Genomic DNA, 16378 nt, shown 5'->3' with positions numbered 1-16378 from the left:
CTCCAATATTTGTAACATGACAATGAAAACAGTGGTAGCAACTGGCTTTGTATTAAGTTAGCAAGAATAGGGAGGGGGGAAGAAAGAGAGAGAACAATAAACATCTGCTTATAACCCATCACAACCAGATGAAAGCGAGAATTAAAAAAATGCACGGCCAGTTCTCACAGGACTGGAAATCACAAGATACGACAACTGTGGGAGAAATTATCTTCCCATAGATTCACTGGGCAAAAAAATATACTGAACATGCATCAAAGTTGGCTTCTACTTAATACAGAGTAACTTTACAGTCTAAAAAATGGGTCAATGGGAAACCATATTGAATTAATTTCTTATCAGCAGAAAGAAACCGGTGGGTAGATTGAAATCAGAGCAAGAGCCGCTTGAATTTAGTACATGGAATGCAGATACACTGCAGATACAAGATAGATGTACATAATAGAGCAGACTGGCATATCAGATTTCAAGAACTCAGACTGTACTGAACTAAGTAGTTTAATGAAGAAGGTCAGATTGGAGCTATTACAAAAATCCACATGTGGATGAAGGCTGTGAAATCCAAAAAGGCACCATAACTTACGCTCAGTTCTTTTTAAAAAGAAGTCAGTTATCGACAGCAAGTGTCAAAAGTAACCTCACAAGAGGCTGCTCAAAGGCTGCAACTATCAAAGCCCATCTCACTCCCCTCCCCAGCCCCCTTAAACCTCTCACTTCCTGTAATGTCAATGAGAAAGGAGAGACAACTACCAAAGAAGCGACTAAGATTTGCAGGTTGAATTTAATAAAGAAGAAAGCAAAATTGAATGAAGTGTGAAAAAATGCATTTTTAATCTGGAGGAGGAACGTAATGTTATGCAGGGAAAGCCTGTTAATAAAGTATGAAAAAATGAAAGTAATGATAATATGCACATTGAAAAGATACTGCATGCTTTTAAATGATCAAGAAAAATCAATAAAGGAAGTCTGGGAAATCATTGTTTATAAAATCATCATAGCAAAGCAACAGTTCTGTTCTAGCTGAGGTTTAAATCTCAATTTCCATTTAAATCCCAACTGTTTCAAGTGACCAAAACCATCTATATGTTAATTTAGATGGTCTGCACCTTTGCTCTATTGTGGGAAGCAAGGTTCGGTGGAGCCTTCCTTCCCGAGACTGCCTGTGTCCCACCTCCGGTAAGCTGATGGAGCTCTCCATCACTCAGTGTAATCATATTGAACCCAGTGAGCACAGCTGGAGCGCTGGCTCGTAATCCCATGGATTTCACAAGTTCTGCTGACTGCCAGTAAAGCTAACTGTGTGCAGCATTTCATTCCTGGTTTTCCGAAGTCTGTTTGGGTGAACGAAACAGTCATTCTGGAAAGCCACATCATGGCCCTGTCACAAAGAATTTTAATACTCAGCTAACCAAATTTTGTTTTTCATCGGACCACTGGATGATTCAGGCTGGAAGGGACCTCAGGAGGTCTGTAGTCCAAACTCCTGCTCAAAGCAGGATCACCCATGAGGTCAGGCCTGGTCGCTCAGCCCCTTGCCTCCCTGGCACTTGAAAACTTTTAAGGACGCAGACTGCACAACCTCTCCAGGCAACCTGTTCACTGCTTGGTTGTCCTCATGGTGAAAAGTTTTTCCTTTGAGTTGGAACTTCCCTTGGTTCAGTTTTTGCCTGTCAGCTCTTGTCCTCCCACCATCCACCACTGTTCTACTTGTCTTCCCTACTTTCATACCATACCTTCCTTTTCACCTGCCCAACCTTTTGGTTTTTTCTCTCTTGCTATTACGTTACCTATCAAAATCTCTCTCTTGCTTTGGCTTCCTCTTCCTCTACTTACTTTAAACTGATTATTTCCCTGGAAACCTCCTCTTCTCAATACATGTCTCCCATTTACTTCTTTCCAGCTGTACCTGATTATGGAGTAATCCTCCCAATACTGCATCACATTTAACATCCACTCACAGCATATTTTTTGCATAAAATTAAAATTAATTAAAACTTTACACTGACAAATTCTGTTAGGTTAAACATTAAATTTCTCAGGAAAGGGGTAGGAATTTTCTTCATTAAAGATAAATTTGATACAGGATTTCAGAATATGTTCCATTAAACCTCCTTCTCTCTCCAGCAGAAAATTTCATTTTCAGTTTTCAATTTTTTGTATCCTGCAAGCTTTAAATCACATTATTATTCAGTAACACCTGTTACAGTCTTTATCCTAGGATCTCACCCAAAATTATAAATTAAAATGTGTTCATGTTTATGGAACTACCTTAGTTAGATAATGTATTAAGTGTACTCTAACGAATGACTTAAAAGTTTACCCTGAAAAGCATGCCACAAACAAGCAGCAATTAAAATAATACTTTGTTTGAATAAAGATCATAAATATCATATCCTAGGGAATTAATGCCGTAAGAATAAAAATGCATCTGAGTGGCAAGTAGGTTTTAGCCTACAGACATAAATTTTTTCTCTTAATTGCACATATATGTGTATACATACACTTGTTTTTGTAAACATATGTTCATACCATGCCATTCTTGGCCCGTCATTACAATTCCTACTATTTTGGAAGCACATCCTATTCATCAAAATACTTCTAAAGTTTGCAGTGAATTCAAAATAGTAAATTAATTTATCAGAATTCCATTTTCTCTTTCTACACAGCAATGGCTTGACTGCTCTGGAAATTCAATATGGTTCTCCCTGGCATTTTTAGTATCTCATAATGGATATGTTTCCACCACTGTAAACACACAAAAAATGAAATAAGTACTGCCAAGCATTTAGTTCATTCATGATCAACAGAATGAGTTGAAATTGTTATTCGTATAACACAGGTAACCAAAAATATCTAACAATTTTTTGTTTACTCATTCCACATTTCTCTGTAGCTACAAAAACCAAAAGACAAATTTGACAGTGCCCCTACCAACATTAGTATACAAGAAAGAGAGGAAGATCTTGTGATAGAAGACAAGGCAGAGGGCTGTTTTCACCTGACAATAACTATTCTGAGGAGTATCTTCCCACCTGCCAGTCTATTTCTTTGCCTCACAGCAGAGAACAGCCACTGGTTAATGAGCGTGCCCATGAAAATGCAGCCTACCTCAAGTAAGATATCTGTCCTTTGATAAACAAGGCTTATTCCTTTTTTTTTTTTTTTCAATAAAAAGTCAGATGGGTTCTTCATATAACACAAAACATAGTTTGTAGCTCCCAACAGTCATATACAGTTTGAAGGCATTATGATATTTTTCTTGGCACTTGCAAAACATAATTGTATCTACATCAGCAGATACTTATTTGGCCAAATATGAGGGCAAAATATCCAATCTGCAAGTGCATGCTCTTGTGAAAAGTCATTGCAGAAGAAGGGCCCTTAAGAAAAGAAAAAGGAGGAGGAGAGAGAGTCAAACTCTTGAGTTACAAACTTCTACTGAGAAGCACCATTTAAAGTTAACATGTTGGAACTAGAGTTCAAAGATACATACCCCGAGGGCAGTAGTGCTAATGGAAATTTTTTAGGATGTTTTGTATTAGCCTGATCTTAACTACATTTCTAGATGAGTCACCCTTATTGTAAGACGATGTTTTCTTACTTCAAGACTATTAAAAATAGGCGTGTGCCACCTTGTCTGCATACTCTACAAGTTCATACCTGCTTAACTAAAGAAAAGCATTAAATTTACTGTTCATAAAACAAATGATGTTAGGACTCGGACTTTCATAATACAGTTGTAAAAGAGACTTGAGGAAGTAAGCATATTAATAAGACATGTTTTAACAAAACAGTCTCAAAAGATAAATAACTCATTAGTCTATTTAAATTAGTGAAGTGTTTCTTTGTATTGCCTTGAATATGAATGATATACACACACATAAATATCTAAAGTACAAAAATATATGTATGCATGCATGTTTTTCTTACTTCCACCTCAAGTCAAGTTTAGCAAGCTGAAATTTGTCCGTTATTATGTCTCATTAGGCCAGCAGCTAAAAATCTAGCTATGCTTCTATGAAACACTGGGGGCTTGTTACTTAGGTAGAATTACATTTGTAGTACAGCTGACTAAAGAAACAATCTCATCATTATAATCACATGATTAACTATTTTTTCAGACATCATTTAATTGCCAAACACATATTACCATAATCATTTTTCTTGTATTTAATTTGATTAATTACAGAATTATAATTTAATATATGGACAATAGACAGAAATGCAAGAGTACCTCGAAAATAAACAGGATAGCAAAATAACATGTCAAACTGAACCACAAGGAACCTGTTCCTTAGCAAAACTGTCTAGAGGCACAAGTGTAACCTTAATATTCTAGCATAAAAATTTAAGTATTTAATGATCTGTTGACATTCATACTTCAAAGCAAAAAAATTACTATTTGAAACCAGAAAGCGAACAGTGTGATGAATAATTCTCATCAAAACAAATATTTTTAGTACAGTTTAAATGGATTTTCTAAATAAAACTAACAGGTTAAGAAAAAAGATAACTGTCACTCTCTGAAGTAGAAGGAAACCAAGTTTCGGTCACTAATAAATACAACTGTAGATGACATGAAATTTGGGACTGTAGTCACAAAACTAAATGTGTACACTCAGAAGTTCTTCATCGCTGCTTAATTCATCCAGTGATAAAATGTGCATCCAGCAAAGTAAATTGGATAACTTAATAATAAAAAAATCACTTGTGAAGACTGGAACAGTAGTGGGAAGCCGGTGTGAGGCCAGTGCCCTTAGTACCCTACGCCCTCCCAGCCCATACATTTAGCTTCTGGGACATCCCCAGCGGACCCTGACAGCATGCAAAGTGGCATGCCAAGAGCTGGTGCCTTGCAACCCAGCCTTACAGTGTCATGCAGGACTTCCCCTTCAGACACTCTACGTGGCCTGAACCTGGAGTCTGAATCCACCCAAGTATGTGATACAGGACTGTACTATCCAGTACGCAATGCTGCATTTCAGTCCTGTGTCCTCTTCAACAGCTTGGCACAAAGAAGAACCATCATGTAGACCACCATCCCGCGGGCAACACCATTTATACCCAAAGTGATATATAGTGCCAGGAAGAGGCACCCTCTTCTCCATATAGGTAGGAAAGATTGCTGCCAGCTATGCTCAGCAAGGTTACAGACACGCTAGCAGCCAGTGCCAAGCAAAAGTAAAAGAAAGGGGTTTTAACAAGGCAAAAGATAGCAAATTCCACATGGGAAGGCAAGTATTCCTGCCATAGATATGCCTTTCTGGAGTTCCTGGCATCTCATCATCATCCCAAAGAAGGAAAAGGAAAAGGGAAGGAAAGGAAAAAGAGGAGGTAGATATCCAGAAAACCTGTCCCTGAGGATGCCTCTAAGGGGGAACAGTATCTGAAAATCCACAACCACATGGGTCTTGTGCAAGCCATGAATAGCACATTAGTACACTGAGGACTTCTGCTAGCCGAGTTTGTATCTCTAAACCGATCAGAATCAGCAGAAGGTCCTTCCTCTCTCCAGAGACGGTTATTGAAACCATCAGAAGATACACTGCATGCCACTTTCTTGCAGTGGTTGTTTCCCTGTCAGTCTCCATGACACACTTCCATGACACCAGCAGGTCTGTAACACAGAAGCTCACAAACGGCAGTGAGTAGCTACCACACAGCAGACAGCTACCTAAGTTGTGGGAGAAAGCACAAAAGGGTAATGACAAGTAGCAGCACTTCATATAGCACCCTGTAGTGGGTTCTGAACTCGAGAAAAGCAGACACTGTGATACACTCAATTATTCAGCTAGTAGGAAAGGCCTGACTGAGCATGCCTTGGCTTGTAGGATGGTTGCCAATCTGGAAGGTGCCCTATCCTTGAAGGTTTCCCATAGGCACAGCACGATACAGGAGAACACAGCTATTAAGATTTCTTCTGTAAAACTAACAACCATAAGACTGAATGATGCAACATGGGGGTACAACAGGATGATGCTCAATAGGACAAAAATATATTCTCCCCTTAAATATGCTTTCCTTTAAGTGTAGCATGAACTGTGAATAAAATGCTTGCCTAATATTAATTTACATGGCTCAACTGTTCACTACAAAAATGTCATGTTATATCAACCTGAAGATCTGGTATTTGAAGCCTTTTGAAGGGCACAGAATAGAAAAGGCACAACTCAAACTGCAGACTTGGAGTGCTAATAGTGTCTATTCAAAACCCTATCAAAGACAATTAATGATGTAAGATAAATCTGTTAGGGGGTGTCCTAATTAGCTATGGAGGACTCATTATACTGCTTGCATAAGGAGTAAAGAACCTGTACGGCCTCCCCTTCCTGAACTCATGCAATGCAGCAAAAAGCAAATCTAAACTTCAATGAACTTAAAAGCACAGTTTTCTGTACAGACCAGGCATAATAAAGACTACTGTGGTTACTGAAGCAGATATATTGCATGCTGCCACAGTAACAGAACATTAGATAAGTAAAGATCAAGTAAGGGATTAGCCTGATTTACCACCATGAAGGTCTTCATTTTTTCTTTAAGCTACATAAACTTTTTATCATAAACAACAGCTGGAAAAGATTGTATTGGCTTTAGTGAAAACAAAAAATGTGATAACGTGATGAAATACACATGTAAAATATGTATCTGTGAACAGAATGACTGGTCATTTACAGCATTTTTGCTCCAGTTAGAAACAGTTAAATTTATTGAGTGTTCCTTTCATTTGAATAAGCTGCATCCTCATTTTCTACTCAAACAGTTTTAGAGAAAGCTGCTTGGAATGGATCTTATTTTTTAAATAAATTATAACTAAACTTCTTTAATGACTTATGAGATTACTGAAGCCCTTATACACATAGGAACATGGAAATTAATTTGCATGAAGGTTGTAGTATTGTTTCAGGTTTATAATTTTTTTGTATGAAATAATAGTGTGTATGTGTTACATAAAATTATCATAAAAGACTATAAAAACATTTTTAATCAAAACCTTTCAAAATATTACCAATCTACTTGTTTTTCTTTTAATTAATCTATAAAGAAGAAAGTATAGCACTGACTAAAAGAATATAAGGAGTCACCTTTATAAGTATGGGACGGCAGCAGAGGGAGAGCACAGAAACCATTTTTTCACATTGTATTCGTTTCTAGTTTCCCCACGAGAAGCATGATGACTCAGTTCCCACCTTCACAAGAGCTGCTCTGTAATGATGGGGATATGTGGGGAAGGAGGCATAAGCAAACTGGACAGCTGAATGACAGGAGCAGGGTGCCGTCTCCTTCCCTAGCTACATAAAGCAACATATATTCCATGGAGTGTCCATCCGGCTTTCACCTTGCCTGCTACAGAAGAACGTATCTAGTAAGGGATCAAATAAACTGCAAGAAGATGGACAAGAACTTTTTAAAAATATAAATCAGCACTGGTTTTGATTTTTCTTTTCCTTTATAGTTTACACACCCTCAGTACATCCTGAAGGTCCTCTGAAGTAACTAACTCTTAAATATTTCAGTAATACTGAATGATACAGTTCAATAAATTGGCCTCTGTATTACAACAGAAGTACGGTCTACAGTTAATTTCAAGGAAAATGGAAATGAAAATGGATCTGCTTGATCCAGTAATGACTGATAAATTGCCATTAAATATTGAGAACATACATGGTAAATAAATGTGAAAAATACACAGGAAAAAGGAAAATAAGATCAAAGTTAACACAGAACTATGAGTTTGCTGAGTTTTTTTCCAAGTTGAATATTGAACCTTTTGTTAAGATATGATCAACATAGTACATTCATTGAGCTGATTCATGGCATTTACATCATTTTATGCTGGCATTACTGGCTTCAGCAAGCTTGACTAACAGAAGTACAACAATTCTTGTTACAGCAAATATTTACAAATATTCTAACAAAACAGCACATCCAAGCCGCTGAATCAGCTTCCTACATTTCCTTATTAACGTTACCATCAGAGGGAATTTTTCTTTGACAAGTCTCTGCTATACAATTAATACTTAAAATTACAGATAATACTTAAAATTAAAAGAAGTTTGTACTGTAAAAGCATGCATACACTCTATTAGAATTAGGAATTCAGTGAGAATGGTGTAATGGGATCTATATTTAGACTGGAAAAAAAGAACTTCATTTTTTTATATAATTACTTTTGCACTTCTCAAAGATTGGAAGCTTCCCTTTTTTCCATTGATCTATCATTCAAGGTAAAGTATTAGTTCCAATTCCTATTCATCAAGGAGATAAAATCATTGCTTAATTTTATATCATACTGTACCATGAAATCCCTTTTGCATTCATTCTATTAACTATTTTTTGTCTTATGAGTCATTTTGCTCATATGACAACCACAATAATAGTATTTGAGCTTTTAAAATTTATATTCAAACTGAATTATCTTATCCAAGGAAAGATCACTTAAAATTAAATGAAAACTACTACATACTTTTCCAAGAGCACAAGAATTTCAGAAAATTTAAAAAAAAATGCTTTTATAATCACCGGGCCAACTCAAGAGCTTCTTATTTAGATTTTATTTATGAAAAACTTTTAATGGCAGAATGAATTCTGTTTGCACAAAGTTTGTAAATATCCAACAGCTATCAAAAAAATAAGTGGACAAAATGGTGAAACTGCATATTTTGAAAATGTTTTTCCAGTTTAAGTCAGATCACATCCCCATTTTCAAAGCTTCCCATAAGCTTGAGTAAGTTAAAAATACTGTTCTGAAAATACTAACCCAAGTGATTTCTGAGATGAAATATTCTTTTCAGTAACTCAACAAAAGCTGATGAAAAATGGCGTTTATAAGCCAAGAGATGCTCATATTGGCAATCTCGGCTGAACAAATGATTCCTAGGAAATCACAGACAGACAGTCTCCCTTCCAACCTCCCAGCTTTGTAATAAAAAATCTGAGAATCCTGGGAATTTCTGGGCTTTCCAGCTGTATAAATGGAATTTTCTGTATTTCAGTTTGTGTCCCTTGCCTGTTCTCTTTTTGCTGAACACCACCGAGGAAGAGTCTGGCTCCAGCTTCTTCACCCCACCCCATCTGGCATTTATACACATTGCTAAGATCCCCCTGAGCCTTCTCTTCTCCAGGCATAACAGTCCAAGTTCTCGCAGCATCTCCTCATATGACAGATGCTCCACTAGCTTAATCATCATCACGGCCCTTTGCTCAACTCTCTCCAGTATGACCATGTCTCTCGTGCACAGGGGAGCCCAGAATTGGACCCAACACTCCAGATGTGACCTCACCAGTGCTGAGCAGAGGGGAAGGATCACCTCCCTTGACCTGCTGGCAATGCTCTGCCTACCATAGCCCAGAGGGCTGTTGGCCGCCTTTGCCATAAGGGCGCATTTCCAGCTCCTATTCAATTTGTTGTCCACCGGGACCCCCCAGGGCCTTTTCTGCAGAGCTGCTTTCCAGCTAGTCAGCCCCCAGACTGTGATGGTGCTTCCCAAGTGCAGGAGTTTGCATTTCCCCTTGCTGAATTTCATGAGACTCCTGCTCACCCATTTCTGCAGCCTGTCAAGGGCCTTCTGAATGGCAGCACAACCTGCTATCAACTATTCCTTCCAATTTTGCATGATCTGCAGACTTGCAGAGGGTGTGCTCTGCCCTATCGTTCAGACCATTAGTGAAGATTTTAACCAGCATTGACCCCTAGGGTAGACCACTACTGACTAGTCTCCAGCTGGATTTTACTGTTTGAGCCTGGCAGTTCAGCCAGTTTTCAATCCACCTCACTGTCCGCTTTTCTCATCTGTACTTCATCAGTTTGTCAATGAGAATGTCATGGGAGACATTCTATTGAGGAATACCTCAATATCATATAATTGCTGTATCAATTTAGGCAACAAGTTGCTGTATGTAAAAGAGTGAAGACCCCTAAAGAGTTAATATTTAATTTTCACTCTACTACTTAGATTAGAAAGACGGAATGTATTCAGAATTGAACTGCAAATGAAAGAAAAAAATTGTTTGTTCCTTATAAAGCCATTCAAAATTAATCTCTGTTTGACTCTGTAATATACACAGCTTTTTATAAGGTTCTCTATTCTGGGAGAAGTAAATAAAGGTAAATAATGCATAATATAAGTATTCCAGTGAACAAGCTAAAACAACTTGCCTAAGCACATTTTATTAATCATAAAACTTTTCTTAAAGACATTTAAAACCATAGCACACAAAAGATTCTTAATTAGACTCAGGAATATGCAATCTGACAGCCACAAGGACGAACACATACCCTTAATAATCGATTCAGCTGCATACAGATCCCGCTTGTAGGTCACCTAAAGGACAGACAAGCCTCATTAGATTTAACACAGCAGGAAGGAATGTAAAACGAATAAAACTATGCCCTGAAGGCAATTCTTTACATTTGAAATATCATAAACAAATGATATTGTCAATTTCTTAATTCTGGTAAAATATCACTGGCAAGTCATGAGAACAGAAGTTGCAGAAATTACCAGAGACTTGAGAGAAACCTTTTTATAAATACTTAGATCTGCTTAGAAGTAATTTGAAACCTAAAACTATTTTTAACCCTTGAAGAATCATAAAAACATGATATTGCATCTATTTTCACACATCCATTCTACTCTATAATGCTATTGTGAAATAGATTCATTTCTTTATAGGACTTGTAATCATAAAACTGACAGCCAGGGAGAGGCCTTGTCATTTCTTTTACTAATACAGGTGTAATATTTCAGTTCTGCAAGACTATTACTGTTAATGAGAGTCCAATTAATCAGTGGGAGTCAGTGAGACTACAGTAGGCTTTGTATGAGCTTTCAGAGGATTAAAAACCATCAAAATCTTCTTGAAGACATTAATCAGATCAAGTTAGATGGACAATAAAATGCTGAATATTTACTTGGTACTTGCAAAAAACACCTTTCATATCTGCCTTTGTACCCTCATGGTGGCTGACAGTCCCAGTATTAGGCTTTGCAAATAAAATAACAGAAAACTAAAACAGCATTTACCCAAAACATTACCAGTCTTTGCTAGCAATGTCTTCACAATGACCTGCAGTGACATGAACTGATATAAGAATAACTCCTAAATATTTGTCTTTGTTTTTACTGTAACTTCCTTGTATGTTAAATAAAATATTACTGGATTTTCTGCATTTGTTTCTCTAGAGTCTGAAAAAACTTTTTCTCTCTTTTTGAAATGGACTGAAGAGGATTCCAAAAGCTTTAGTGCTGCAAAGTAAATCTTACAGCAGAAACATACCATTGTAAGTATTAGCATTTTATTCTCCAAGTAAATGATTATTTGATTTTAACATAAGGATTCTTGTAACCACTTTCCTTTCCATCTCATAAATTAAGCTGTGTATCATAGTCAGAAACAGATGAATAATATTAAGTTTCTCATTACTCATCATTTCTCCAAGGAATTATATTCTTTTAAAATTAAAAAATAACTTACTTTCCTATACCTTGTCCTGCAGGAGAAGCAGCCAGAGAACTAGTCTAGCCTGAGAAATCTTAGGTATCTGAGTTTACATACTGTTGGGAAGAATCAATGTCTTGAATTTAAATTTAAGGATAAAGAATTATTGAGTGACCAATTTTGTTGCAAGGTTTCTAATTACCTGTTTCTAGAGAGGTTTTATACTGAACTTTCAGTAAACCTGTAACAGATTACCATCTAAAAACCCTTCAAGAAACAAGACTATCTAAGCTCTGTCAAAAGTGGTCTCACATACTCTAAGGTTCACAATCTCTTTGAGATGCAAAACTATTTTTAAATAGTCTGATTTTAAAAAGAAGATACTTCATAAAGTAGGCCCAGTCTTCAAGAAAACAGCACAGAAGAATAAAAAATTAAAAATGAACCTTTAAAATAACTTCTGAAATTCTGAGCCAGACATCAGCAAATACTTTTTAGGGTGGTTTCGTAGAGAAATAAATCATCTGAGACTATATCCCACTATCCGTATGTATTTATTTCATAATCTTTGATCCTATAAGCTAATTTCAGATACAAGCTCCTATAAGCTTTATGAAAATAGTAAAGTTGCCAGAGAGAGAAACCGTGCCAGCTACCACAGGTGACCACCACTTACTAGTCAGGGAGGGAGGGATTCTCTACACCTATTTCAATATTGAATAAGATGCTAAATCCAACCAAAATTTCTCTTAAGGTATGGATATTCACAGTGTCTCTGGATTTTCCTGTGTCGATTAAGAGGTGTTCTTGCAATTTAGATGAGACTTATTCAAAAAGGCAGGCAACCACAACAGAAACACCCTTTGGTTTAATTCTAACCATTGATTGTTTTAGTACGCATTTGTTTTAAACAACTTTTAAGGCTTGTCAGCACAACAGTTTATTGTTCTGAGCAGCTATACTGCTTTATCTCTAGTTCCACTGAAGTGGATTTGCATTCTAGGCTCACCCCAGCCCGAAGCAATTCAGATCTAGCCAAATCAACCAGGAATTATACTTTAACTGCCACTCTATACCAGACAGTAAGATGGCACTCTCCACTCTCGCAGCCCAGGTGAGGTGCAAAAATCACACTGGAAAAAGAATAAGCAAGAAAAATGACACACAGAAGTTCTCTCTCACTTTGCAGAAGAGAGATCTTCTACCTCATCCATTTCTGTTTTTTTTTTTTTTTTTATATCACATTACTAAGCTAAATCTCTACGGACTTATCAAATTACCATTTAATCTACTTTACATGCTCTTCTCTGAACCTTCTCTATTTATCAACAATTGTACAGAGCTTGAGTCCAGATTTGACCATAGTATTCTAGATGCACTTGTAATACTAGAACATCTCTTTTCTAATTTCATATTCTTTTTTCTATATCCGTGGCTGACGTAAGGTATTTTGCCCACAGTGGAAACTTGCTGTCCTCTGTGATTCCTACACCACTTTCAAAGTCACTGCCTTCCTAGAACAATCCTCTAAACATGGCCTATACTTTTTTTGTTTCTAAAACCACTTTATATTTGGCTGCAATGAAAAGCATACCTTTTGTTTAAATTGTTTGCCAAGCAATCCTTACCAATAGGTTACTTCTGATCAATCATACTTTTATTTACAAATCCTTAAATCTTTGTGTTGTCTGCAAACTTTATCAGACAAATGTTAAATAGCTTAGAGACAATAACAGTTTCTGCAGAACTGTACATGGTGAGAATTATCTTTTGAAATATATCAGTTTTCCAATCTTTAATCTATTTAATGAGGACTAGCACAGTTAGTCATCCTATTTTTAATTAAGATGCCATGTAGTAACAAGTCAAACTTCCGCCAACTGTATCTTGTATCAGCCCTACCATCCTTATCAGCCAAGACTATAATCTTGTAAAAAAGGCTTGAAGTCAATTTCACAAAATAAGTAAATTCCATGTTGCTTGACATTAATTACATCAGTCCCTTAACTCTTTATTAATCAAGTTCTGCCTGTTGCAGCGTACCCTTTTGTTTTGTTGATCAATATTGAACTCACAGGCTTCTAATTACTCAGATCCTCTCTCTTCATGAGAAGACATTAATTTTCATTTTGTCCTCTTGAGCATCTAGTGTTCCAAGATTTTCTGAGCGCTACTGCTGCAATTCAGAATATCGCTAGGCCAAATACTAAAACTCAACACAGATACCTCACTATCACAGAAAATGAAACCATCATCTGCTTATTTGGCAAAGGCAGAATAGTCTTAGTTATTAAACATTTCTCTACTTTTCTGTATAGTAAACAATCTACTGTATCTATTTAGTAACACCTCAAAATCATCAGACAAGGGTTGGTTAGTTTGTTTTCCTGGGTGCCCTTCTCTCTCAATTGTCAGACTGCAACTTTTCACTACCTAGGAAGATGCTCTTTTAGAAGTTCCCCAAAGTTATTCCCATTTAATATTTAAAAGTCTTCTTTGAACTGATTTAGCTTGATGAACATTTCAGATTTACAAAACTGTATGTTAAATGCAAAACATAAATATTAACCAAAGAAATACAATAAAGTTATGATCACACATACACAAAATGCACTGCATTTTAGTTCAATGAAGTATTTCCCTCTGTTATACTAAGGTATCATACAGATCTCCTTTGTATGGGATATTTTTGTAGGATTAGAAAATAACCTGTTGTTTTTAGAAATGGTGAGGATTTTTCGCACTATCAGCATTAAGTCTTTAAATGTGTATCGATCTTTTAAAAATGTTCTTACAAAGCAGTTTTCATCTGCATTATACACACACCTATATATTAGACTCCAACAATTACATTCTGTTACATGATTTTAAACTTTATTTAAGAGGACATTTAAGGCATTTTTGTTTCAAAGGTGTCAAGCACAAAGAAACTGAAAATTTGGTGTTGATAGTGACATTCTGTTTCCTTTTTTGCCATCCTGATCCTAAATATCTTCTAAATAGTTATATAATAACTACATTTATAATAGAACTTATAAATATTTATAACACTGAAGTAATTTGAATGTTCCTGCCTCGTTGTTGTCACTACAAAGAATGATTTTAATATTGTAATTTGTTACCAGAAAGTAAACAAACTATCACTTGCTTTATCTCCAAGGGTAAGTGACTTTGAAATATTACTTTTTCTAATGCACTGTAAGTAGACAGTGCTTGGGTGCAATAATTAGAGTTAATTCAAGAAAACAATATATATGCACACATAAGTAACTTTTTCCCACAGCTTTGAGTCATTTAATGTTATGTAGGTTGTGCACCTAATAAATAAACTGAATTCTTACAAATATCAGATCTGCTCTTTAAAGATTCAAGGTCCACATAGAATGAAACTGGTTTGTAATACTTGGACTTTAGAAACTGTTCTCCACCTGTTAATTGACTACAGTTTTTCTGTTACACATCCTCTGAAACCTCAACTGAACAATGATTATTTATTTCAGTTCTCATTTATCTGGATGGAATATCTTTTTGCCACTTGTTGAAAAAATAAGACTGGGGCCATTGGGGGCACATCAGTTCTTGGCATATGAAATATAATTTAACTCAGCATTGAAAAGCCTGACAGGAAATACAACAACGTATAACAAATGACATTATTATTATGACAGCTAAGGAAAGACAATTCTGCTTCTGAAAGGTGATTAGTAAGAAACAACAATAGCTCCTAACCATTTTGTAGGCAAGCATCACTTGAGAAAATTGGCAGTCTTCTGCATTTCATCAAACTGCACAGACTGAGCACGAGTCTTCTCTTCTTTAAGGGTACTGCTCAAAGTCACCTGCCAAACACCCTGGTATGGAGTGACCAATACCAGGGTGCTGTTCAAGCAGGAGGGAGCTATCTTCCTCTAATCTGATATGAGTATTTGCTGCAGAAACAATTTACTGTTTTAGAGACCTCGTCATTTTTATGCCTTTGACTTTGAATGTCTTCACAAACCACAGAAGACACCAACGACTTTTAGCTACAAAATAAGACAGGGACTAGGATGTGAGAAGATATAGGTACTTTAATGACATGGCACCAGCATCTTTCTGTATACTATATACAGCCTATTTGCTGCTCTGCGCTGCCTGTAGCACAGTATCTGCACATAAGTGGCTGCTGTTGCTACTGTCACGCACTGCGCAATACTGTCAACAATAAGACTCTGTGGTGGGTTGACCCTGGCTAAACGCCAGGTGCCCACCAAAGCTGCTCTATCACTCCCCCTTCTCAGCTGGACAGGGGAAAGAAAATATAATGAAAGCCTTCATGGGTGAAGATAAGGACAGGGAGAGATCATTCACCATTTACCATCACAGGCAAAACAGACTCAACTCAGGGAAATTAATTTAATTTATTGACAATCAAAATCAGAGCAGGGTAATGAGAAATAAAATCAAATCTTAAAACACCTCCCCACCCCACGCCTCCCTTCTTCCCAGGCTCAACTTCATTCCTGATTTCTCTACCTCCTTCCCCCTGGCAGCAAAGGGGGATGGGGAATGGGGGTTGCGGTTGGTTCATCACGCATTGTCTCTGCCAATCCCTCCTCCTCATGCTCTTCCCCTGCTCCAGCGTGGGGTCCCTCCCATGTGAGACAGTCCTTCATGAACTTCTCCAACATGGGTCCTTCCCACGGGCTGCAGTTCTTCTTGAACTGCTCCAGTGTGGGTCCCTTCCATGGGGTGCAGTCCTTTAGGAACGGACTGCTCCAGCGTGGGTCCCCCGCAGGGTCGCAAGTCCTGCCAGCAAATCTACTCCAGCATGGGCTCCTCTTTCCATGGGTCCACAGGTCCTGCCAGGGGCCTGCTCCAGCGCAGGCTTCCCATGGGGTCACAGCCTCTTTCAGGCATACGCCTGCTCCAGTGTGGGTTCCTCCACGGGCTGCAGGTG

General features: G+C 37.2%; 1 protein-coding gene across 1 annotated transcript in view; it reads right to left on the bottom strand.

Annotated features, from left to right (window-relative positions):
- CRPPA (CDP-L-ribitol pyrophosphorylase A) overlaps positions 1-16378 on the bottom strand; it is a 126260-nt gene that overhangs the window by 62953 nt on the left and 46929 nt on the right. Inside the window, exon 5 of the mRNA XM_087773830.1 lies at positions 10277-10322. Within this exon, the coding sequence (XP_087629956.1) occupies positions 10277-10322 (46 nt within the window). The remainder of the gene's footprint in view (positions 1-10276; positions 10323-16378) is intronic.

The sequence above is a fragment of the Nipponia nippon genome, unplaced genomic scaffold (assembly GCF_047370975.1).
Source record: "Nipponia nippon isolate SJK-2023a ecotype South Korea unplaced genomic scaffold, ASM4737097v1 scaffold_1, whole genome shotgun sequence".
Lineage (NCBI taxonomy): Eukaryota > Metazoa > Chordata > Aves > Pelecaniformes > Threskiornithidae > Nipponia > Nipponia nippon.
This window is presented reverse-complemented; position numbering and strand designations above follow the sequence as displayed.